Source organism: Schistocerca serialis, chromosome 10 (genome assembly GCF_023864345.2).
Source record: "Schistocerca serialis cubense isolate TAMUIC-IGC-003099 chromosome 10, iqSchSeri2.2, whole genome shotgun sequence".
In the NCBI taxonomy this organism is placed as follows: Eukaryota; Metazoa; Arthropoda; class Insecta; order Orthoptera; family Acrididae; genus Schistocerca; species Schistocerca serialis.
The window spans coordinates 219857958-219883768 of NC_064647.1; the positions used below are offsets into that span (position 1 = coordinate 219857958).

Sequence of the window (25811 nt, forward strand, 5' to 3'; positions counted from 1 at the left end):
GATAGTTATCGTATGAAGCATGTCTCATCAAGAACGATGTATACAAATGATGGATTAAAGTTAAGTATTCCAGTAGCTACGTACTTTTCTTTATAGCATTCATTACGTATCCTGTTTCAGACCTCACGCCACCCTGCGTGAGTTAGCGCGTGCATCTTGGCCGCCTTTTACAATTAGTGTGCGTAGTGTTGGCAAGTCTGCCGACACTACATGCGGCATACTCTCAACCAGAAACTTAGACAGTGCTTCGATTACATGATGGATGGAAATAACGACTACAGAGTTAAATATCAAATAATTGTTTATTTCATAATTATGATGTGATTTTCAATTTTTTTTTACATTTATGATTTCCTTGCGAACAATGAGGGTGCATACAGCGTGTCGTTGCGAAGTTGATGATGTCGCGTGCCCAGTAGTGCTGGGGGTGGAGGGCGGTGTAGTGGTGCGTCTGAGTTTAGTGGTGACCGTAGCCGTAGCCGTAGCTACCGAGGCTGTAGCCTCCCAGGCCGCCGTAGTGGCCCAGGCTCAGGCTGGGGGCGGCGTAGCTGATGGCGGGGGCGGCGGCCACCTTAGCGATGGCGGGGGCGGCGTAGCTGATGGCCGGCGCGGCGGCGTAGCTCACTGCGGGGGCGGCGGCGTAGCTCACCGCGGGGGCGGCGGCGTAGCTCACCGCGGGGGCGGCGACAGCGGCCACCTTGGCGACGGCGGGGGCGACGGCCACTGCGGGGGCGGCGGCCACTGCGGGGGCGTAGTGCGTCGTGGAGTAGCTGACGCGGGACACGCTGGAGACGGCTGCGGGGGCGGCGGCGACGGCCACCTTAGCCACGGCGGGGGCGACGGCGACAGCGGGGGCGGCTGCCACGGCGGGGGTGGCGTAGCTGACGGCGGGGGCGGCGGCGATGGCGGGGGCGGCGTAGCTGACAGCGGGGGCGGCGGCGATGGCGGGGGCGGCGTAGCTCACCTGCGGGCGTCACCACAAATCAGTCAGCAACACTGGCTTCTAATAAACACTGCTGTTGTGCTGTACCAGCAACCAGATGGCACATTTCACGTGAGAGCGACAATTAGTCTGGGATACACAAAGGTATTGTTTCACTGCTTGCTGTGTAAGGCCGTTTCACAACGGGCCACAGGCAAGGGACAGCGCTTCTCGTTGAATCGCAGGAATAGATTCCATATTTATTACATGATTCTCGTAGAGTTCAGGAAATGAATGTCTGCGATGGTGTTAAAGTTCAGATTTGGCACTGACGAACGAGACGGTAAGTAGTGTCCTTTTTTTAAAAGATTTGTTCCTGTTTCTCTATTAATTTGGTTCTTTACAACGTTACATTTCAAAGTTCGTTGCGCTGCACCAGAGAAATGCCCAAAATTTTGAAGCTCCATTTGAACATCGCCTGATTTTAAACACTTAACATGCCCTAGAATTTTATAAGTCACTTATTTGTTCAATTATTAGTCTAGTTGATCATATTATTGATTCTAATGTTAGAAACATCTCAGGTTTTATTGATTGGCGACTCCATGGAGTGTCCTGCGCACCACGACCAGATTTTCTGTTTCATACTCTCTGATCGTTATGTGAAAAAAATTTTAACTTCTAGCACTGAGGATGGTCACTAAGTGACCGAAAATCGATTTTGCGGTTAATAAAACAAAAAAATACGACCAATGCTGTCTCTCCTTCTAAGTATACCTCAGGTTCTGTTCTTGGTAATTGTCATACTTCACTCGGCTGCCACCTGTACTCAGTTTATGTACAGCTGTCACTATCACATTGTCGACAATGCCTATTACGGTCTGGTCTTCAGCAAAAGGTGCAGTTGTAAAATTTACATTGTTGAGTAAGAGTGTCGTTTTCAGTTTTGAACCTACTTTTGTGATCGCGTCAGTATAAAAATCGAAAAGTGTGCGATACACTCATGCGTGGACATACTCGTGTGACCGAGTGAGGTGGTTGGTAGTTAGGCACAGTGGCTCCGCATTCGGGAGGACGACTGTTCGAATCCCCGTCTGGTCATCCTGATGTCAGTTTTACGCCCTTTTCCTAAATTTCTAAAGACAAAATTCTGGGATGGTTTCCTTGAAAACGGTACAGTACCGATTTCCTTCCCCTTCCTTCCACAATCCGACTTTACGCTCTATCCCTAATGACATAACTGTTGACAGTCCGTTTGAATCCAGCCTTCCTTCTTTCCTGTCACTTGTGTGATTCGTTGGACAGTGTTCGCTTCGATTGATTCAACTTTCAGAGAATGAATTTTTATCTTGTCATTCACATACATGGACTGAACAGATGCTTGAGTTTCGTATTGTTCTGTGTCGTGTGTGTGTGTGTGTGTTTAGGGCATTTTTATACAGTTAGAATATAAGTTTTATTTCTCGTCACTTTTATCCACATTCGTCTCATACAATTTTACTATGGGCTTTAAAGACCTTGCAGTCATGGACTCAAACGTATCATCAATATCATCATCATCGTCGTCGTCTCATCAGTGCTTTGAAATTCCTTTTTTTTTTTTAGAGTAAGTATTGTTTCGCCAGGTCAGATTCTTCTTGTAGTGTATGAACACATGTTAAATGTCTCGTAGGGCGTTTTGCAGTTGCGTGCCTGAATGAAATCTTCACGGATTTCAAGCTGCGTCACTTCGAACAGTACTCGAGCTCTCGACAGCTGTCTCCACCATCGTCATCAGAAGTAAAATCCGGACCTGCTATGAACTGCTTCTCTTGCGTGCGACACTGCACCCTCTTTGGAAGGATCCAGGCGCTGCTGTCCTGCCTACGTAAGCGGAACCTCATATCAGCCGCGGCGGCCGGCCGAAGTGGCCGTGCGGTTAAAGGCGCTGCAGTCTGGAACCGCAAGACCGCTACGGTCGCAGGTTCGAATCCTGCCTCGGGCATGGATGTTTGTGATGTCCTTAGGTTAGTTAGGTTTAACTAGTTCTAAGTTCTAGGGGACTCATGACCTCAGCAGTTGAGTCCCATAGTGCTCAGAGCCATTTGAACCATCAGCCGCGGCAGAAAGTAGTTTTCACTCCTGATGACGATGGCGAAGACATCGAAAGTGGGAGTGTTTTATTCGAACTGACCGGGCCTGGTAACCGAGAAGGTGTTTTTCGGACATATAAGACGGACAAATTAAGCTTTCTTCTTGTTTTCACTTATTTGTGTAAGTCTAAAAATACTGTCTGAATATTATCTTCTCATTCTGAATCCATGCTAGGCGTATGAAATTCGTATGTACAGTTTTCAAAGGTGTTCTATTCATCCAACTAGAAGGGCTAGAGCTGTACGGAAGTAAAAGAATGTGCTAAATTAGAATAGACGTGGAAGATGTTATCAGACTGGTGGAAAGACTGATGAGTTAATGTTGGTATTCAGTTTCTACTTTGAAGTTTCAAGTAATCGTGACGGCCACACATGAGAGACGGGTGTCAGGTGGTACTCACTGCAGGTGCCGCGTACGAGATGGCGGGCGCCGCTGCGGCGATCCCGATTCCGTGACCGAATCCTCCGTATCCTCCATATCCTCCGTAGCCTCCGTATCCCAGACCCAGCAGGCCTCTCTTCTCCTGCTTCTTCTCCTCCTCAGCAAAGGCGATGGTCGCGAGGGCGACGACGAAAATGGCCTGTGGACAGAAGAAGGATCAGTCTGCGTAGTGGGTACAGAGGCAGAGGGTCATAATACAACGTTACTTACAAAAATAAATATCCAATTTCACACTTTTTTTTTCACTGAAGATAAACTGGATGAAAGAAACCTACATGGGGCATACAGAGGGAGGCAGGAAGTCTCAAAGTCTACAAACCTTACCAACTGCCGGCCGCGGTGGTCTAGCGGTTCAGGCGCTCAGTCCGGAACCGCGTGACTGCTACGGTCGCAGGTTCGAATCCTGTCTCGGGCATGGATGTGTGTAATGTCCTTAGGTTAGTTAGGTTTAAGTAGTTCTAAGTTCTAGGGGACTGATGACCAGAGATGTTAAGTCCCATAGTGCTCAGAGCCATTTGAACCATTTGAACCTTACCAACTTATATTCTGATGAGCCAAAACATTATAGACCCCCCCCCCACCCCCCGCCCCTTAATAACAGGGCAACGGCCTTGCCGCAGTGGATACACCGGTTCCCGTCAGATCACAGAAGTTAAGCGCTGTCGGGCGTGGCCGGCACTTTGACGGGTGACCATCTTGGCCGCCATGCGCTGTTGCCATTTTTCGGGGTGCACTCAGCCTCGTGATGCCAATTGAGGAACTACTCGACCGAATACTAGCGGCTCCGGTCATAACGACCGGGAGAGCGGTGTGCTAACCACACGCCCCTCCTATTCGCATCCTCAACTCAGGATGACGCGGCGGTCGGATGATCCCGATGGGCCACTTGTGGCTTGAAGACGGAGTGCTTAGTGCCTTAATAACGCATTTGTCTAGGTTTGGAAAGCAGTATAGCAGGAATTCTGCATGACATGCACTAGTCTTGGCAGCTTTCCACAACTATGATGTCACTACGATATTACTGGCAGCTACGATATTACTGGCAGCTGCACTGAGATCTCGAAGTGTCGGGCGTTGTTTACCAATGACACCATACTACAGCCAATAGAGATTTCCGTGGTGAAATGGTTGAAATGGCTCTGAGCACTATGGGACTTAACATCTGAGGTCATCAGTCCCCTAGAACTTAGAACTACTTAAACCTAAGGACATCACACACATCCATGCCCGAGGCAGGATTCGAACCTGCGACCGTAGCGGTCAGGCGGTTCCAGACTCAAGCGCCTAGAACCGCACGGCCACACCGGCTGGCTTTTCCGTGGTGCAGAGCGAGCGTTTACTGGTATATCGAGTGGCATTTTGTGTTGGACCCAGACGAGTCTCGCTTCTGTGGCGGTCAGAACCATGCCAGCGTGTCCGTACACGACCTGGTAAAACGCCACACGAGGCAGCGATTTTTGAGACGCGTGTCCGCCCCCGGTAGCTGAGTAGTCAGCGCGACAGACTGTCAATCCAAAGGGCCCGGGTTCGATTCCCGGCTGGGTCGGAGATTTTCTCCGCTCAGGGACTGGGTGTTGTGTTGTCCTGATCATCATTATTTCATCCCCATCGACACGCAAGTCACCGAAGTGGCGTCAAATCGAAAGACTTGCACCAGGTGAACGGTCTACCCGACGGGAGGCCCTAGTCACACGACATTTCATTTCATTTGAGACGCGTATCTGTTGAACTCCTGGAATTGTAGGGAGAGCTGTTGCATGCGACGACAGGACTGTCATGGTAATTGCTGCGAGAAGGCAGAATTCTTTCCAGTACATAGTAAGAATGGTTAACCCTGTTGTCCAGAGTAATAAATGACACTTTTCAGCAGGATAATGCAAGACCCAATATTTCAATTCTAGCCGAAAATGCCTTGAGGAATGTACGGATCCTGGAACAGCCTGTCAAGTCAGCTGATTTGCCACTCATATATCAACACCTACATGTACGTCTATACCCCACAAGCCGCCTTGCGGTGTGTGACGGAGGTTACTTTGGGTCCCACTGAGACTTCCCAACTTTCCTGTTGCAGTACGGAATGGCTCGCGGGAAGAACGATTCCTGGTAAGACACTGTGTGTGCTGGAATCTGTCTGATTTCGCCTTCACGGCCTCTTAGCGAGATATACGTAAGAGGAAGTAATGTACTGGTCTAGTCTACTAGGAACTTACGCTCTCGGAATTTTGACAGTAAAGCACACGGCGATCCAGGACGCGTCTCTTGCACTGGAGATGGCTGAGCCTCTCCATGAAGATTTCATGCGAAGATCATGTCCCAGAGTACGTACACTTTTGTCCCAGACTCCAGCCAGCAGTCATCAACTGCTGATACGGCACGTCTTTCAGAAGTAGCGAGAAATTCTTCAAGATATCATTCGGACTGTGTGCTTCGTGCTCGTGTGGGTCACGTCTTATACTAGTGTTGTCGGTGCTGATCAGTTCCAGGATGAACTGAAAGTTCAGTCATTTAGTACTCGTTCTGTGGCGAATATCTCCGAAAAGTTTGGTAAGTATTGGTCTAGTGCTACATGACGTAAATGGCCAGGAAGTGCGTATAGGGAACCCGTGATCTGACGTGAACGTTTCAGTCGATACTAATTCCTGATTGACCAGTACGTGCGACGCACGAGGTTCAAACTGATTCTGTCTCATAACATGCTACTGGCTGCCGCTCCAACATTAGTGGTGCTACGTCGGAAATCCGTGGTCTCTCCAAAATGGAGTTACGCATATTAAATTGTTCATCAGATATCATCGAATCCTTTTATTCTTTTAAACACAATAGTTGACACGTTTGTATGTTAGAGGAAATGAATAGAGAAATCAGTCGAGTGCAAGGAGTAACATTCAGCTATATATACAATCTGCAAACCATAATTAAGTGCATGGCAAAGGGTAGTTCGGACTGCGGCACGTATTAGAATTACTTAGCCTAAGGAGTGCGGAAAGAACGATTCCTTAAACAGTTCCGTGCGTGGTGTAGTTAAGTTTGTCTTAGTGAGGGACATGTAGGGAGCTATGGTATATTCCTAGATTCTTCACTTAATGCTGGTTCTTGAAACTTTTTAAGTAGGCTTTCGCGGGAGTCCGAAGCGCTCGATAAAATCTCGTGAGGATGCACTTCTGTTGACTGTGTTGGTCAGCGAACTGTTTTGGTACCCACCTCTCACACAGTTCCCGGAAACATAGTGTTTCAGTAATGGTTTCATACAGTTTCCAGCGTCTGTCATACACCTGTGCACCTCCGTGACCCTGTCGCTTCGGCCAGACAAACTTGTGACCATTCGTGCTGTCCTTTCTGTAGGAACAATATTCCCTGTTAGTCCATTTTGATATGGTTTCCTCACATTTGAGCAGTATTCCGGGATGAGTTGCACGATTGTTCCTAGACTGACTCCATTTTCCCAGTATCCTCCCAATGAATCTAAGTGTGCCACCAGCTTTCCCTGCGAGTGGAACTTTGTTATTATTCTGTGACGAAGTTGGTAAGGTGGGATGTTCCACGAGGCTTTTTGTGGATGATGCTATTTTATACACACGAGTACAACGCTAGAGAATTCTAGCGAAACGTAGGACGACCTGCGCGGATCGACGCTTGGTGTATGAATTGGCACTTGACTCCCAGAATAAAGAAATTTAACGTGAAACTTCCTGGTAGATTAAAACTGTGTTCCGGACCGAGACTCGAACTCGTGACCTTTGCCTTTCGCGGCAAGTGCTCTATCATCTGAGCTACCCAAGCACGACTCACGCCTCGCCTTCACAGCTTCATTTCTGCCAGTACCTCGTCTCCTACTTTCCAAACTTGACAGAAGCTCTCCTGCGAACCTTGCAGAACTAGCACTCCTGGAAGAAAGGATATAGCGGAGACATGGCTTAACCATAGCCTGGGGGATGTTTCCGGAATGGAAATTTAACGTATTGCGCGTGAGTAGACAGAAAAACACGTAATTTTTGTGATTACCTGATTCCAGAACAGCCACTGGAAGCAGTCATAGCCACAAAATATGGAGGAGCGGTTCAAAGTGGAACGACCGCAAAAAAATTAATCACATCTAAGGTAGATATCAGATTGAGGATTCGTTGTGGGCATTCTCAGGAATGAGGTAGCTTACAAAAGTCTCGTTCGACTGATAGCTTGATATTGCTCGTCAGCCTGCGATCCGTACCACACAGGACTGATGAAGGGAAACAGAGAATATCCAAAAAAGAGCAGCGCGTTTCGTTACAGGTTCATCTTGGAAGCGCCGAAAGTGTTAAGGAGATGTTCAGCGAACTCCAGTGGCAAACACTGCAAGAGAGGCATTCTGCATCATGGTTAAAGTTGCGATCCTAGAAGAGTCTACAGATACACTGCCCGGAAAAAACAACTGCAACACCAAGAAGGAGTTGTGCTACATAAACGAAAGCTGGTAGGCGTCTTTCTACTCTGAAAAATTGTATCTATTCAAATCACGCACAAGTCGCATAAGGGTGGCGATAGTAACGGCACTTTAAGGATGCAAATATGGTTTGCTTTAAATAGTCGCTGTAAACGTGACCTTTGAGACTGGACGTGGTGAGTTAATTTTTATTTATTGATTTATTTATTGTTCCGTGGGACCAAATTAAGGAGAAATCTCCATGGTCATGGAACGAGTCAATACATGAAATTATAGCACGATAGTAGAAACAGATATAATGAAATATAAAAAACATATTCAGGCGACAAGTCGTAAGCTTAAATAAAAAAATCAACAATGTAACACTGGAATTTGTTTAATTTTTTAGCTCTTCTAGGAGCTCCTCGACAGAATAGAAGGAGTGAGCCATGAGGAAACTCTTCAGTTTGGACACAAAAGACTTTGGGCTACTGCTAAGATTTTTGAGTTCTTGTGGTAGCTTATTGAAAATGGATGCAGCAGAATACTGCACTCCTTTCTGCACAAGAGTCAAGGAAGTGGATTCCACATACAGATTTGATTTCTGCCTAGTATTAACTGAGTGAAAGCTGCTAACTGTTGGGAATAGGCTAATATTGCTAACAACAAACGACATTAAAGAAAATATATACTGTGAGGGCAATGTCAGAATTCCCAGACTATTGAATAGGGGTCGACAAGAGGTTCTCGAACTTACACCACATATAGCTCGAACAGCCCGTTTTTGAGCCAAAAATACCCTTTTTGATTCAGGAGAATTACCCCAAAAAATAATACCATACGACATAAGCGTATGAAAATATGCGAAGTAGACTACTTTTCGTGTTGAAGTGTCACTTATTTCAGATACGGTTCTAATGGTAAATAAAGCAGCATTTAGTTTCTGACCAAGATCCTGGACATGGGCTTTCCACAACAGCTTACTATCTATCCGAACGGCTAGGAACTTGAACTGTTCCGTCTCGCTTATAATATGCCCATTTTGTCTGATCAAAATATCGGTTCTTGTTGAATTGTGAGTTAGAAACTGTAAGAACTGAGTCCACAAGCCACGAACTTATTTCATGAACTACATTATTTGATACTGTTTCAATATTACACACAAGATCCTTCACTACCAAGCTGGTGTCATCAGCAAACAGAAATATTTTTGAATCACCTGTAATGCTAGAAGACGTATCATTTACATAAATAAGAAACAGCAGTGGCCCCAGCACCGACCCTTGGGGAACACCCCACTTAAGAGTGCCCCATTGCGACTGAACATCACTACCACTCTCAATATTGCGGAGAATTACCTTCTGCTTTCTGTTCTTAAACTAAGAGGCGAACCAATTGTAAGCTAATCCCCTTACTCCATAATGGTCCAACTTCTGCAGTAATATTTTGTGGGCAACACAGTCAAAAGGCTTCGTTAAATCAAAGAAAACACCTAGCGTTAATCAAGTCTGCCTTTAAGGCGACAAAGACACCATTATCAACATCTCACTGTCTTCAAACGATGTCCTGTATAGGACAACCAGAAGTTGAATGTTCTTTCTGCGGTATTGCATAAACACTTGGCAGGAATGTAGCCACTGTACATGACTGCTGCCAGCAGTGGCTACGAGAGTGTACTATCGCAAGAAGCCCGGGCTCCGGATGGCCACCGGGGAAGTCCACCATGTTCGGCGTATGGCTCTGACACATCGTACTGCGTCAGTAGCAGTAACTGGAGCAGCAGTTGGCACCACAGTGACATAACGAACCGTTACAAATGGATTACTTCAAGGATAGCTCCGTACCCGACGCCCTGCAGCGTGCATTCCACTGACCGAAAACCACCGCCATCTGCGACTTCAGTGGTGTCGAGCAAGACCTGATTGGAGAGCAGAGTAAAGGTCGATTGTGTTTTCTGATGAAAGGTGATTCTGCCTCGGTGCCAGTGATGCCCGTGTGTTGGTTAGGTCCCGTTGAGAGCCTGCAATCGACCTCTCTGGAAGTTAGACGTACTGGATTAGACATACTGGACCTAAGCCTGGAGTTATGGTCTGGGGTTCGGTTTCATAGCCGGCCGCTGTGGTCGAGCGGTACTAGGCGCTTCAGTCTGCAACCACGCGGCTGCTACGGTCGCAGGTTCGAATCCTGCCTCGGGCATGGACGTGTGTGATGTCCTTAAGTTGGTTAGGTTTAAATAGTTCTAAGTCTAGCGGACGACCTCAGATGTTAAGCCCCATAGTGCTTAGAGCCATTTGAACCATTTCTGAATCGATTTCATATGACAGCAGGAGTACTCTCGAGGTTATTCCACGCACGTTGACTGCAATTTTGTACCAGTCTGGTGATTCGACATGTCGTGCTGCCATTTCAGGAGGTGTTTTCCAGCAGGATAACGTTCGCCACATACTGCTGCTGTAGTCCAAAAAGTTCTACCAAGTGTAGACATGTTGCCTTTGCCTGCTCGATCATCGTATCTGTCTCCAAGCTAACACATATGGGACATCATCGGACGAAAACTCCAGCATTGTCCATAAACACCATTAACCGTCCCTGTATTGACCGACCAGGTTCTACAGGCATGAAACTCCATCCCATAGACTGACAACCATCACCAGTACAACACAATGCATGCACGTTTGCATGCTTGCATTCAACAGACTGGCGGTTAAACTGGTGCTGGTTTTTCAGACGGCACATCGCTGGAGATATAACAGGAATCGAGACGCAGAAATTACGAAGACAGTCCTTTTAAAAGTAGAAAGCTTACTTCTAAGTGGAATGAGTCGCGAAAGAACGCTCTGATGTAATTTGCTCTTAATTGCAAGTGAGCAAAGTGCAAGTTTGACAACGTCTTGTCCACGCAACCCTCCAAGTGTCGCCTCACCAGTGTGACGTAAACAGTGCGAAATATTTTCCTTTCGTCCGAATGTCGTGTCTGGGAACTTGGCTCTTTCATCAATATTTTCATCAAAGCTGTAGCCGCAGTACTTTCGCCAACTGGTGAATATTTACTGTAGTATAATGTCTTGCGCCACCTCTCCCGACAATAGGATGTTTCAACACGCCGCCCGTTACACAAGGATGACAAATTGTAGATCAACAGGAATTTACGATACTTGTTGTCTACCTTGACTAGTGTTGTAATGGTACGGGCTGTTATAGCATAATATCTTGAATTTAATTCTTTTATGGCTTATTAAGCTAATCTATTGTGGATATTTCAGAAGTAAAGTGTAGTGGCAATGTCAGATCTGAAATCTAAAAACAGGCACTGTCCGCCAAAAAATGCAACCGTGGCGTCTGAAAACAGCAGAAATGAGATGCTATTCAGGAGAATTACAATAATGACATGTAAAGTTTTAGTGAGATCGGCGCTAGTGTATCGTGTTTGTAACATAGACATTAACGGCGTTCGATGAAAAGCAACCTGGTATATCTAAAATAAAGACAAATACTTGAGCCGGAGGAAGAATGTGGTGACCGGAAGAGGAGACTAAACTATGAATTATAGAATGTAGAATCATAGAATATAGAGACAAAACTATGAATTATAGCCTGGCAGAGGCTTCATCGAACCACCTTCCAGGAGATTTCTCCTCTATTCCACTTTCCAAAAGGGCACCGGAAAAACGAACACTTAAATCTCTCTGTGAAAGTTCTAGTTTCTCTTATTATAATAATGTGCACTTCAACAAAATATGTTCGCATGCGGAGGAGAAAGATGGTGATTGATATTTCATGAATCCTATAGCAATAAAAAAGTCTCTATTTTAATCACTTTCCCCCAGTACCAGTATCACATCTGTGGCGCTCTCTCCCCTACTCCGCGATAATACAAAACGAGCTCCCCTTCTTTGAACCTTTTCGATGTCCTCCGTCACTGCTATCTGACGCGGAACCCTCGCCCGGCAGTAATACTCCAGAAAAGGAAGGCAGTCTCTTTACTAAACCTATGGCATTACCAAAGTGTGCCAATAATTCAGAGTCTTTGCTTAGCTTTCGTCACAATGTCAGCTATGAGATCGTTCCAACTCAAATTACTTGTAGTTGTAATCCTTACGTATTTGGTCATTATCGATCCTTATGCCACCTCAAGCGTCGCTTAGCAATGCTGCATTCATATGCTGGGTTTTCGAGGGGTTGGTCCGCCACTTTACCCAGTTGTCCTTAGCTCCCTATGCACAGTCATTGTACTAGACGGTCTTTGGTAGCATTTTGGAATTTAAGAGTGATCCATTCCACAGACATCATGCGATTTTTGGCATTCACCCTCCGCAGTGCCCAACGGTCCCCGTCGGTCAGTACGTGAGGTCGACTTGAATTGCTTTAGCTGTGGTTGTCCCTTCACGTTTCAAAAAATGGCTCTGAGCAATATGCGACACAACTTCTGAGGTCATCAGTCGCCTAGAACTTACAACTAATTAAACCTAACCAACCTAAGGACATCACACACATCCATGCCCAAGGCAGGATTCGAACCTGCGACCGTAGTGGTCGCTCGGCTCCAGACTGTAGCGCCTAGAACCGCACGGCCACTCCGGCCGGCTTTCACGTTTCCATTTCACTGTTAAAGTCACATCAGCAACAGGTGACTTGGGCAGCTTTACAAGGATTGAAATGTCCCTGATGGATTTGTTATTCAGGTGGTATCTAAGTATTAGTCTATGTTAGAAGTTACTGAACTCTTCTAGCTGACCAGTTCTGCCGTTCCCGTTTGTCTACTGACAAAACAATACTCCCTTCGTACTGGAAGCTCCGTTTGTCGTGACATCTAGTGGTTAATTTCTCATTACATAGAGATGTTCGGATACTTTTGATCGAATAGTGCAGAATGAGACACAGAAATTAGCGTGCATACTGAGGCGTGTATAATGAAATTTTAGCTTGCGCAGTTCTCGATTAAAAGTGTAATTGGGAATAAAAACGTTCCCTCTGCCAGCCACCGTACAATGGACTGTGGAGTATATATATGTATACGTAGCTGTAGATGGATGAACAAGCTGACGTATCCAGAGCGGCAAGTGGAGGGACAAAACCGAATGCATTGGGCGCTATGTTTTTCTCGGGCACGTACGGACCTGTTACGAATGTCTCGCAGCAGAGCGAAACTGTGTCGTAATGCGAGGGGAAGAGGAAATTCCTTGACGGCGTGTGCGATCGAAACACAGCGCACGTACGTCGCGCGGTTTGCTTTATACGGACACAGGCTGTCCGACGTAACGGGAGCGTATGACGCAACAGCACATCTCGCGTGCGTCCGTTGCCGATACGCAGTGAGACAGAGCAGAGAGAAAGGCACATTCTGTCCGCCATCTGCTCAGTGTGTGTGTGTAGGTGGGAGGGAGTGTGTAACTGCCCCTCTCTCTCTCTCTTTCCCCCTCTCTCCGCAATGCAATCTCTTACTGCGGTTACGCTTGGCCGACCTCATACCCGATTTAAGACACAGATACGCCTCGCTAGAAATAAGCAATAGACACTGCACATTCGTCGCAACGCTGTACTCGAGAATAGAACGTAAAACTACCCACGTGAATCGCTTTGCTGGTATTTACCGCTAAGTTACAACCCACCAGGGACGCACTCTGTCTTGCACTAGACATCTTAACACGGCACAGATCCTAGCAAAACAACGGCCATTGGCTTTCTCGTCAATTGCGGAACACTGCAAGCCGCCGAAATGAAATATTACACAGAAATGGGGGAATTAATTTTAACTGTGTTAGCGGAGATCAAAAAGTTTCCGTTCGAAGGCTGTGCACTCGAGAAACGATATGCAAAGCAGGCTACGTCGCTGTGAGCACTCGTTTGGTAACACTCCATGTCCTGTTGTGTAAAGAAGTTCGTAAATGCCTCCGGGATATCCTCGTCCGGCAGGACTTGTCGACAGTTCAAGGCCTTTTTTAAGGAACCGGAAACGGCCTTGCCGCAGTGGATATATCGGTTCCCGTCGGATCACCGAAGTTAAGCGCTGTCGGGCGTGGCCGGCACTTGGATGGGTGACCATCCGGGCTGTCAGGCGCTGTCGCTATTTTTCGGGGTGCACTCAGCCTCGTGATGTAAACTGAGGCGCTATTCGACCGAATAGTAGCGGCTCCGGTCAAAGAAAACCATCGAAACGACCGGGAGAGTGCTGTGCTGACCACACGTCCCTCCTATCCGCATCCTCAGCTGAGGATGATACGGCGGTCGGATGGTCCCGATGGGGCACTTGTGGCTTGAAGACGGAGTGCTTTTTAAGGAACCGATTGTGCGATAATCCCTTGGGCGAAGGTCAGGACTGTAGGTCGGGAGCTCGAGGGTCTCCTAAGTGAGTTGGCGTAACTTCTGCGTTGCAACATTTGCGTTATTGGGAACTACATTGTCACGAAGCAGCAGCAGCAGCAGCCCTTGTCCAGACAAGAAAAGAGTAACGGTACGTTGGTCCTATTTGCATGCATTTGCTAATAACGATGCCATAGTTCACATTTCCCCATCTGTCACACACATGACGGAAAAGCACGAATACTCCTTTAATCTCTTGTCTACATGCCGGTGCTTACATACGCTCATCGTTTTGGCGATACATATAGATTGCAACAATACCCTCAACCGGAAACTTTGTAATCGCCCCTGATGTATATCCCGAATTCAGTGTGAAATATTGTTCTGGTTAGTACAGATTCTGTTGTTGTTGTTGTTGTTGTGGCCTTCATTTCGAAGACTGGTTGATGCACGTCTCCATGCTACTCCTCCGTAATACTCTATCCAGTGAAAACCTCTTCAACTCTGAATAACTACTGAAAATTACATCGTTCTGAATCTGGTTACTGTTGTGGCGTAGCAAGACAGCCACGCACACGGAAGTAGCCGAAAGGCACGCGTTTAGTTTACGCAGGCAAGAGATAGGTCGGTAACAGGATACGTAATGAATGCTATAAAGAAAAGTACGTAGCTTCTGGAATACTTAACTTTAATCCATCCTTGGTACATCGCTATTGACGATATAAGTGAGACTCCATAGATACATGCAATGTTACTAATGGTGCCTTGCTAGGTCGTAGCCATTGACTTAGCTGAAGGCTATTCTAACTATCTGCTCGGCAAAGGAGCGAGGCTTCGTCAGTGTAGTCGCTAGCTACGTCGTCCGTACAACTGGGGCGAGTGCTAGTCAGTCTCTCGAGACCTGCCGTGTGGTGGCGCTCGGTCTGCGATCACACAGTGGCGACACTCGTGTCCGACATGTACTAATGGACCGCGGCCGATTTAAAGCTACCACCTAGCAAGTGTGGTGACACCACATTTACTATTTTTTTGTCTTCCTCTACCATTTTTACCACCTACACTTCTCTCCATTACTGAATTGGTGATCCCATAATGGCTCAGAATGCATCCTATCAACCAACCCCTTCTTCTAGTCAAGTCGTAAAACAAATTTCTTTTCTCTGCAATTTTATTCAGTACCTCCTCATGAGTTACGTGATCTAATCGTCTAATCTTTAGCAGCAGCACATTTGAAAAGCTTTCTTTTTTGTCTAAAGTGCTTATCATCCATGTTTCACTTCCATGCGTGGCTACACTTCGTACAAAGACTTCCAAACATATATAATCCACTGCTACAGATGCACAGATGTAATCCATTAAATTTCCATTTCATTCACTAATAACATACATAGGCCACCGTCGGGGAATTAGTATGCATATGATGGAACATGGAACATTTCGCTTCTAACAGGTGAATATGACCCAAGATGGAGAGGGCAACGAGAGTTTGTGCCTTGGCCTCAAGGATCACTTATCTCAATCCTCAGGATCCTTCTGTCTGCGGCCGTCTTAAATATAAAGTGTCCAGCGCTTTTATTGGTAGGTTGACGAAATGGAGCAGGAAATTTTCGGTCTTGCCATGATTTATGAGATGGGGGTGTTTGAAAGAATTCGTAATTCTGAAAGAATTCGTAATTCATTGCAGAGAATTATTGCGAGGATAACAGTACTGCACAACCTCTTTAACTGGTGCTAATATACAATAAAATGGTGGCTTATAATGTGCTGAAGCAGCATTGTATTTCTCAATAAGGTGGGTCACGTACAGGTTGCCCGAAATAAAATTTGTCCCAAAAATATTTCATGCAGCTCAAGGCACGCTATCCAATTCACATCCCACCCATCTGGAGCAGGTGGTGTAAGTTGGCTTGCCTATCTTGAGATGCATAAATTATTTTTCGGGCAAGTTTTATTTCGTTCACCCTGCATATGCTTCAGATATACTTGTACGTATCAGCAACGGTCCTACGTATTGTTCAAATGCCACCAGCCCATCATTGGTTACATCATCTTGCGTTTTCGTTATTTTTGGAATCCAGTTCGCATGGCATGTCCTCACAACCTTCATTTGTCATTTTCATTATGGTCATAATTATATCTTCCATCAAAACCCCTTCACTGAAGTATTTGCTTCTTTCCTGACTGTTTCAGTAATTCTCACCGAAAGATTATTGGTTTCAAAATTACTATGAGGGCAACTTTCTGATTTTCGCATTTGACGTCGACGTCTCACTACCATCATTCCAAACTTGTAATACGTACTAATGGTAGTGTTTTCATTTTCAGGTGTATTGGAAGCTCAGTTCTAAAAATCCTTTTTTGATTTAACAGACCCGTTACAGGTCAATTTTTTTCTTCTGTTTATTTCTTTCACTGTCTATACATAAATTATAGAAATTCAAGTTGTACAATTTTCACCTTTCTACACGTTCTTTGCACATTACCGTGGAGTTATTATAACAGATTTTTCAGGGCTATCTCAAATTTCGTGTATTATTTTCATCGATTTTATGAGATTTATATGTACTGCGGGAAACGGTACAGTTACAATAGCAAGACAGAATGTTTCACGTTCCATTAAAGCGTGCACTTGCTTCGATTTACCAGTCTAAGGCCTTCAGAACTCACTCTAGCATTCCTGAGAATATTTTTGGTGATTTGGGACCTCCTTTCCTTTCTCTTGGTCCAGTTGTCAATTTGTCACTATCCTGATGGAGTTTAATGGACGCTTTAGCACTGACACATCACCCTTCCGAATAACAACATACTTTGATTCAGAGCTCTGTTTCTCAAGAGCTGTTAGCGCAGACCAGCAAGCCCCCTGCATCAATTCCTTCAAGAACTGAACTCCCATGTATAAAAGACATTGAAAGTATGATTGAAGTTTGGTGGAAGTTGCAAACTGCACTCATTATCAAACAAGGGATGATTATAGAGTGGGTAATTTTCGATTCATTTTAAGAAAAACTAGTTTTTCATGCATTTTCTATGTATATGACGCAATATATCCTGAACTGTGTGTAACACAACGATATAATTTTTCAGGTGCAATCTGTGGTGTAGGTGGATACTGTCTGGAAAACGTGTTGCAAATAGAGTCAGTAGTAAAGAAGTAATGAAACCTCTTGCTAACGCTCAAGTTTTACTGCGTAGCAGTGAAAATGTAGTAAATTTAAGGTTCGAAATTAAGTGGAAAGTTTGTTGGAAGTCGAGAAGTACCCTCATTCTCAAATACTAGATAAATATCATCTGCGCAATTTGCGCGCCATGACTTTCGCTTTCTTAAGACATATGCACATTTTCTAATTTTAATACCTGACTTACTGTGTTAAACCTTTAACGCAACTTTACGTGTCTTAGTTAGTAGATTATGAGAGCGTTTTAAATTTTCAAATTTTGTCAATATTTATATGAAATACTGGAATCAAATTTTGTTGACCCTAAATAGCGTTCGACAAGCAACCTGCAATTGCGACTGGGTGATCGTTTTAGCTGTTTAGTGATACTGAGTTCGTTAGACTTGCTCAAAAATCTGTAAGTCTCTTAGGAAGAGGTAGTTGAAACACGTTGGTTCATTGTATGATTTGCTTCACGACTTTCAGACCACCCCATTGTGGAATGGCCATTGTTCAAAGGAAGCTCCTTCACCTGATTAAAAACCCAATACTGAGTGTCCAAATGTCAGGGGGAGCCCTACCCGCAGATGCACCATGTACTGGCGCTCGTGTGGACATGGTATCTGAGCAATCTGTTACACCTGGGTCTGGAGTGAATGTGGCGTGTGTCGATTATCGGCATAAGGCTTATGGGTCCACGGGATGTTCTAAATTACACAAGAATTCGTGCTTTCGAGTCAGCAGTGTCTAGGTTGGATATTCAGAGTCACAGTGACAGTATTTCCGCGTGTGTAAACTGCCATACACAACGACCGCGAACGTATGACGTCAGTTACCCTCAGTCCCTGTGGCGCGGGTTACAGCATCTGACGCTGCAGGAGTGCCACCGGCCATCTCCAGGGGGGAGTGAGTAACTATTTCCGGTTTCAAGAGTCTTTAGATACGTGCAAGCACACGACAAAGTTAAGATCTTCAGTGGATAGCTTTTCATTGACACATATGTTTCTCATGGGCCCTGCACGGAGCCGGGCTTTCTACATCTATATCTACATCCATACCTTGAGTACCTCTATCGGTTCTCCCTTCTATTCCAGTCTCGTATTGTTCGGGGAAAGAAAGATTGTCGGTATGCCTCCGTGTGGGCTCTAATCTCTCTGATTTTATCTTCATGGTCTCTTCGCGAGATATACGTAGGAGGGAGCAATATACTGCTGTTCTCGAAACTTCAACAAAAGCCCGTACCGATCTACTGAGCGTCTCTCTTGCAGAGTCTTCCAATGTAGTTTACTTATCATCTCCGTAACGCTTTCGCGATTACTAAATGATCCTGTAACGAAGCGCGCTGCTCTCCGTTGGATCTTCTCTATCTCTTCTGTCAACCCTATCTGGTACGGATCCCAGACCGCTGTGTATTACAGGAAAGGCGACTAGTGTGACGTCACACGCTCGTTGTGGGGCCCGTATTTCTCGTGGGCCCCAACCTCTGCCATACGGAGCTATACAGGACAATGGATGGTCTGCACTGGATCAGCCACGGCAGATCTGAATATGGGGCGTCAGGAACGTATTTCTTCTACAGTACAGAGCTAAACGGACCACGTATACTTCAGCAGCCGGTGACAAACATACGGTAACACGAAAACTGTCGTAACTTCTACCGCAAGTACAGGTTGTCCGTGACAACAGCTTAGTATTTCCAGAATGAGATTTTCACTTTGAGGCGGAGTGTGCGCTGATATGAAACTTCCTGGCAAATTAAAACTGTGTGCCGGACCGAGACTCGAACTCGGGACCTTTGCCTTTCGCGGGCAAGTGCTCTACCAACTGAGCCACCCAAGCATGACTCACGCCCCGTCCTCACAGATTTACTTCTGCCAATACCTCGATGGTAGAGCACTTGCCCGCGAAAGGCAAAGGTCCCGAGTTCGAGTCTCGGTCCGGCACACAGTTTTATTTTGCCAGGAAGTTTCAGATTAGTATTTCTTACAAATATTCCCATTTAATTTCAACGAACATCTCCATTACTCTTTCGTATAGCCTATATCGAACTGTTGCGGTATCTTTCAATACACTTAATTGGAATAATTTTGAAAAAGTGTGGTTCATCTGAAGAACACTAGTCCGACCCATTCTTCACTACTACTCGAGTGTTTGGGAGCCACATTAGGTCGGATTGAAGGAAGACATCGAAGTAATTCAGGGGTGGGCTTCTTGGTTCCTTACCAGTCGGTTCGAACAACATGCAACTATTAAGGAGATTCTTTGGAAACTCAGATGGGAATCTCCGACAGAAAGGCGACATTCTTTTTGAAGAATATTACAAAGAAAATTTCGAGAACCGGCATTTGAAGATGACCGCAACGGTTCCACTGCCGCCACCGTTCATTTCGGAGATAATAAAAACTCTAAACTCTGCCAGAACAGGTCTCGCCAGACCCAGCGGCACCGACCGACCGCCGTGTTATCTTCAGACCATAGGCGTCACTGGTTGCGGATATGGAGGAGCGTGAGATCAGCACACCACTCTCCCAGCCGTTGTCAGTTTCCGCAATCGGAGCCTCTACTTCTCAGTCAAGTAGCTCCTCAGTTTGTCTCACGAGGGCTGAGTGCACCCCGCTTGCCAACAGCGGACAGTCACCCACCCATGTGCTAACCAAGCAAGACAGCACTTCGGTGATCTGAAGGGAACCAATGTGGCAAGGTCCTTGGCGCCCAGATAATACGATAAGATGGCTCGTACTGAGGCAAATATACAGTCGTTTTTCTTCTATACAACACCGTCTAACAACGCTACAGTGCTGTCGCCCCCGTGTGATTAATGGTTTCTGTATTCTGGGCACATCAGAGGAATTATCACCCATCTTAGATGCACACAATACTTGCGTTTATGTCGAACATTCGCCGTCCACTCTAAAGTACCTCTTTACATTAGTCATTGCTCCTTCGGGTGAAAAGTAAATCTTTGAAGTTACTGCACAGTAGGGTTCGACTTATAGTATTTAAGGGTATGGCAACATACCAAAGTTAAGGGCATGACATAAATAAAATAAAATAGTTTGAATCCCATGGTGAAAGACCGGGATTATAAGTACGTGTAAAGAGTTCGCAGGGAAACTTCTGAAACATAATCGAAACAGCGTGGCGGGTCCACAAGTTGCCAAGGTTGTTTCGAGTACGCTACAGGAGTTTCGCTGGTAAGCCCTTACACTTCCTCCATATAGTTCCGTTCTCTCCACAGGCGACTTCCATATTTTTGGAGAGCTGAAGAAAGACGTTCGGTGGCCGTCGAATTGCTTCGCACACCTGGGTACAGTAGTGGTTCCGGAGGCAACTGCAAACATTTTTGCATGACCGTCTTGTCTCACAGTGAGATAAATGTGTTAACAGTTGTGGCAGTTACTTTTGAAATAATAAACAGTTTCCATTTGACTGATTCTTATATTTTAGTAAATTATGCACTGTGGGCAAACCGGAGAAAAAGTTAGAGGAAACGTTTGGTTTGGTACTATAGAAGGATTTTGAAAATTAAGTGGACTGATAAGAAGTGAGTGGATTCTTCCAAGAATCGGCAAGGAGAGGAACATACGGAAATATATGGGACGAAAAAGGGACAGGATGATGGGACATGTACTAACGTGCTCGGTAGTTAAGGGAGCTGTAGAGAATAACATCTGTAGGGAACGGCACTGGAACATTTCCTACAAGTGATTGAGGACATTGGATTCAAGCGCTAATCTGAACTACTTTGCGCAAGAGTGGAATTTCTGGTGGGCCGCATCAAACCACTCAAAGGAGTGATGGACCAAAAAATATCCTTTTTACTGGGGTTACAGCTTTGTCCGTAGTTTCTCACTACTCTTCCATTATTCTCGTTCATCGCGGGGACGCAGAATTTGTCACCAGAAGCCTCTTAATAGCCTCCATATAGGAACGTCCCCTGGTGAGATGGTGTCGTCAGAGCTCAGTGGATGGCCGACTAGGCGTGACAGAGCGTCCGCAAGAAGGTGGAGCGCCGCGGCGCGAGGTGCCTGGCAGTGCATTTGCTGCGCCTCGTTGGTTCCGTCGTTCACGCACCACTGGTCCGAAAACTCGCCACTGCCGGGTTTTATGTGACGCGTAAACACACGTGGAGCGGAAACGCCAAGTTCTAGGGCTCTCAGCGGCAGCTCCGACAACTCGCCGTTCGATGGATGTCACCGCGCCCAAAAGTTGGGCGCAAGCAATTTTCTTCGGCAAGAGTTGCGTTTTGGTTTCCCGGCGTACCGCTCCCTGTAGCCGCGCAATTTTGTTAAGCCGCATGGGACCTGCTTTCCGCACGTGTAACGATTTGCGCACAGTTACGCTGCTGCGTTTAGCCATATTCGTTCAGAAAACAGCTGCTTGTTCTATCTCCCCTTCTGTGGGCGGGAGAACTTTCATAAGACTGTGTAACACATACAGTGGCAACGCCCCTGTTAATTTTTACTGTACACGGCGAGGATAACATCCCAAGTGCAAGTAATTGACACTTTTTAAAAACCACATCATATGAAGACGAATAGTACAGTTTATATTGATCTGTAAATCATTTTTACGAAAGGGAGCTTGCATACGTCCTTAAATTGCAGTAATAACAAAACTAAATTACTACACTTGTCATTAAGTTCCCCAAGTACCTTCAGAAGTACAGGGCTATTACAAATGATTGAAGCGATTTCATAAATTCACTGTAGCTCCATTCATTGACATATGGTCACGACACACTACAGATACGTAGAAAAACTCATAAAGTTTTGTTCGGCTGAAGCCGCACTTCAGGTTTCTGCCGCCAGAGCGCTCGAGAGCGCGGTGAGACAAAATGGCGACAGGAGCCGAGAAAGCGTATGTCGTGCTTGAAATGCACTCACATCAGTCAGTCATAACAGTGCAACGACACTTCAGGACGAAGTTCAACAAAGATCCACCAACTGCTAACTCCATTCGGCGATGGTATGCGCAGTTTAAAGCTTCTGCATGCCTCTGTAAGGGGAAATCAACGGGTCGGCCTGCAGTGAGCGAAGAAACGGTTGAACGCGTGCGGGCAAGTTTCACGCGTAGCCCGCGGAAAATTGGCTCATGCCACAACTGGAGACCGACAGCACCGACTTCATCTTTGAACAGGATGGTGCTCCACCGCACTGCCATCACGATGTTCGGCATTTCTTAAACAGGAGATTGGAAAACCGATGGATCGGTCGTGGTGGAGATCACGATCAGCAATTCATCTCATGGCCTCCACGCTCTCCCGACTTAACCCCATGCGATTTCTTTCTGTGGGGTTATGTAAAAGATTCAGTGTTTAAACCTCCTCTACCAAGAAACGTGCCAGAACTGCGAGCTCGCATCAACGATGCTTTCGAACTCATTGATGGGGACATGCTGCGCCGAGTGTGGGAGGAACTTGATTATCGGCTTGATGTCTGCCGAATCACTTAAGGGGCACATATCGAACATTTGTGAATGCCTAAAAAAACTTTTTGAGGTTTTGTATGTGTGTGCAAAGCATTGTGAAAATATCTCAAATAATAAAGTTATTGTAGAGCTGTGAAATCGCTTCAATCATTTGTAATAACCCTGTATGTAGCGTCGCGTTACAGAATTGTTTAGCTACAATTATTTTGTAACCTAGAAGCATTATTCTTTTTAGGAGCTCGAAACAGCTAATAAATGGTAGAAGGCGTGGCCATTTGCAGAAAGACTGCACCAGATTCTGTAGACCCCTGTCATGATGTACATACACCTTGCTCTCGGAAATATAAACTGGTATGGCATGTTACCGGCCGCTGTGGCCGGGCGGTTCTAGGCGATTCAGTTTGGAACCGCGCTGCTGCTACAGTCGCAGGTTCGAATCCTGCCTCGGGCATGGACGTGTGTGATGTCCTTAGGTTGGTTAAGTTTAAGTAGTTCTAAGTCTAGGAGACTGATGACCTCAGATGTTAAGTCCCATAGTGCTTAGAGCCATTTGAATCATTTTTATGGCATGTGACACAGGAAGAGTCATGACAACTGCAGACCAGCTTTATGTACAAATTACTTAGGGCCAAAACTAGAGCCCTGTGGTACTCAACGGGGAATTCACACCCTACGAGACCGTTGAGACGCAGTGTTCTTCAGAGATTGTTCGAGGGCTGACTACGAAAGCGCTTAATGGTGCCACTTATTAGAACTGTAGGTCATCACATTACAGACTGATCTTGTCACTTGGGACTCCCTGATGATCCAAACATCCCCTACAAATTCCTCATGTATGTCAGATATGCCCCAAAATATACTATCTTCTTTCCATTACCCTTTGCCCCATCTCGCTTCATAGTCGTTCTTCAGCTCCTAGAATGACAAAAGAGCTTCCCTTACACCCCTTATTATGTAGGCCTTTGGATATCTGCTGCAGCAGCAAGTATTCTGTAAAATGATACAGTGGTACGGCGGTGCCATTGGCAGCATTTACTGTTAAGAAAATTTTGGTTAGTTGCTTAGGGGTACTAAGTAGAAATCACATTTGAAGGGAAGTTACAGCAAGCCGTGTGCTAAATTTGGGAACTCGCAGCCTGTGAGTTGAGAGACAGTGGATAGAGAGTTCTACTGCTCTCAGTAACTTCCCTGTGTGATAAGAACGATGGTAAGATGCAGGAATCGCACAAGGGAAGTACGAAAGTGATGTGTAGCACATGTAAGAAGACGTTGATGCAGGCAGAGTATGGAGCTCTATGGTACGTCTTTCTGGAAGCTATATTGCTATTCGTTTCTGAGGGCTTGTTACGCAGCTCAGTAGCAATAAAAACTGTAGAATTACGAATTATCTAAGAGAAGTGGAAACCACCAGAAGCACAAGAAAAGTAAAAGTAATACAACACAAAATGAAGGCCTAGGTGTTAGCATAAATTGTTGGATGGCAGAGATGTTGCAAAGTGGTTTTTCCCTTCTATGCACCCAAGGCACAAGATAGAACAGGGCTACATTGTCAGTAAAATATTAACTAAGATCAGAATTAGAGCCTGGTGGTATCCTTTTTAAGAAGTGGGAAGCTTCATGCCCGCAGAAGTAGTGTAATAAAAGTAGAGATCGGACGTAGGGAAAAGAAGGTCTGTGGTGCCCTTCTGTGAATTCAGAAGCTGTGAGAGTCTGGAGCCAGAGGTACAGCAAAGTAATTTTCCTTTATTGGCTCACGTGCTGAATATGGATAGTTGCAGGTGCCTTCCAAGAGAAACGGATTACAATGCCTCTCAGAACATATGATGGAATTCCCTGTGGTGCCTTTTTGAGACTCAGAGGCCACAAGTAGCCACGAGTTCAGGGATGTTACCAAGTAGTTGTTCCCACTGATGCACATAACGTTGGGACTCACAGAATAAAAGTAAATAACTCACATTAGATAGAAAATATCAAAAATGGCCCCTATGGTTTCCCATAGTGACTTCTCTCACAGTGTAAGAATGCTCACTGTGGTTTATTGGAATCTAGATAGAGTGTGATTGAAAAGCACATAGCATGTGTAGTTATGCAGGCCCCTGAATGGAACCCTGTGGTATCCCTATGTAAATACTGAATCTCCGAGCTCCTAGGGGATTACCAGTGGAGCCCAGTTGTTGGTCGGTGTGAGGCTCACTTACCAGGACCTTCATGGTGGAGGCGGTGGTGCTTGGTTGAGCTGGAGGTGAGTTGGAAGACGCCGCAGGGACTGATGCCAGCGTCCGGCTCGTCGGCCGGTATATATAGTCAGTGGCGGGCGACCCCCACCGCTCGCATCCCGCCCTTCACCGGACTCAGCTGCCCGTAATGATGCGGCCACGCCTCCACCAGCGGCCTGGAGACGCCGGCTCCAGCCTCCAGTTGTACCTGATTTACTCGGTTCGCGTCGCCCTCCGTGACCCCGCCCTCGCTAGCCGTATCCAGGGATAGCCATCTGCGGCCAGTTGACTGGAGGCAAGCGTGGTAGCACTTTCGCTCCGCAGAGGAGCGGGAAACGACTCAGCACTGCACTGCTAATCTCCGCTGAGCTATCGCGTGCGCCTTCGTTACCGCGACCCCTAAGTACACTGCTTGACAACTCCCAACTGGAACAGCGATTTATCCGCTGGGTAGTTAGAATGTTTTAATTATTACCTCGATAAAATAAAGTTCGTAATTAAATTTTTGCTTACTTCTAGGTACATATCTGCAGTCTTGAAAGACACTGAAATCCCCTCGCTTTTATATAAATTACATATGGTAAGAGCTCCATAGTCTACACGCCTGCTCTACGATACTCTTCCATTTGTTTCTGTCGCGTTACTGTTTGTCCATTTGGATTTTATATTCATCCTAGCTGTATCCTCCTCGATGTTATCTCGCCATCTACTTCTGGGCCTTATTCTTCCTCTACTTCAATCAACTGGCCTGCAGAAATCTGTTCAACGTAGTCTATGCTCCGTCAGTCTTGCTCTGTGAACAGCCCAGATGAATC

General features: G+C 45.9%; 1 protein-coding gene and 1 pseudogene across 1 annotated transcript; one reads left to right on the forward strand and one right to left on the reverse strand.

Moving 5' to 3' along the window:
- Positions 1 to 283: 283 nt before the first annotated feature.
- Positions 284 to 25110, reverse strand: LOC126425260 (cuticle protein 16.5-like). The gene is made up of 3 exons (XM_050088230.1): positions 24979 to 25110; positions 3456 to 3635; positions 284 to 964 (listed from the first exon to the last, which is right to left on the reverse strand). The coding sequence occupies exons 1-3, from the start codon at positions 24988 to 24990 to the stop codon at positions 458 to 460; spliced, it is 699 nt and encodes a 232-aa protein (XP_049944187.1). The 5' UTR covers positions 24991 to 25110; the 3' UTR covers positions 284 to 457.
- On the forward strand, positions 4098 to 4215 carry LOC126425571 (5S ribosomal RNA; annotated as a pseudogene).
- Positions 25111 to 25811: the final 701 nt, after the last annotated feature.

Bases quoted from the DNA above. Each gene is read 5' to 3' on its own strand.
- LOC126425260 (XM_050088230.1), bottom strand. The intron at 965-3,455 runs GTGAGTACCACC...TGACGCCCGCAG, and splicing joins TCTCGTACGCGGCACCTGCA to GTGAGCTACGCCGCCCCCGC.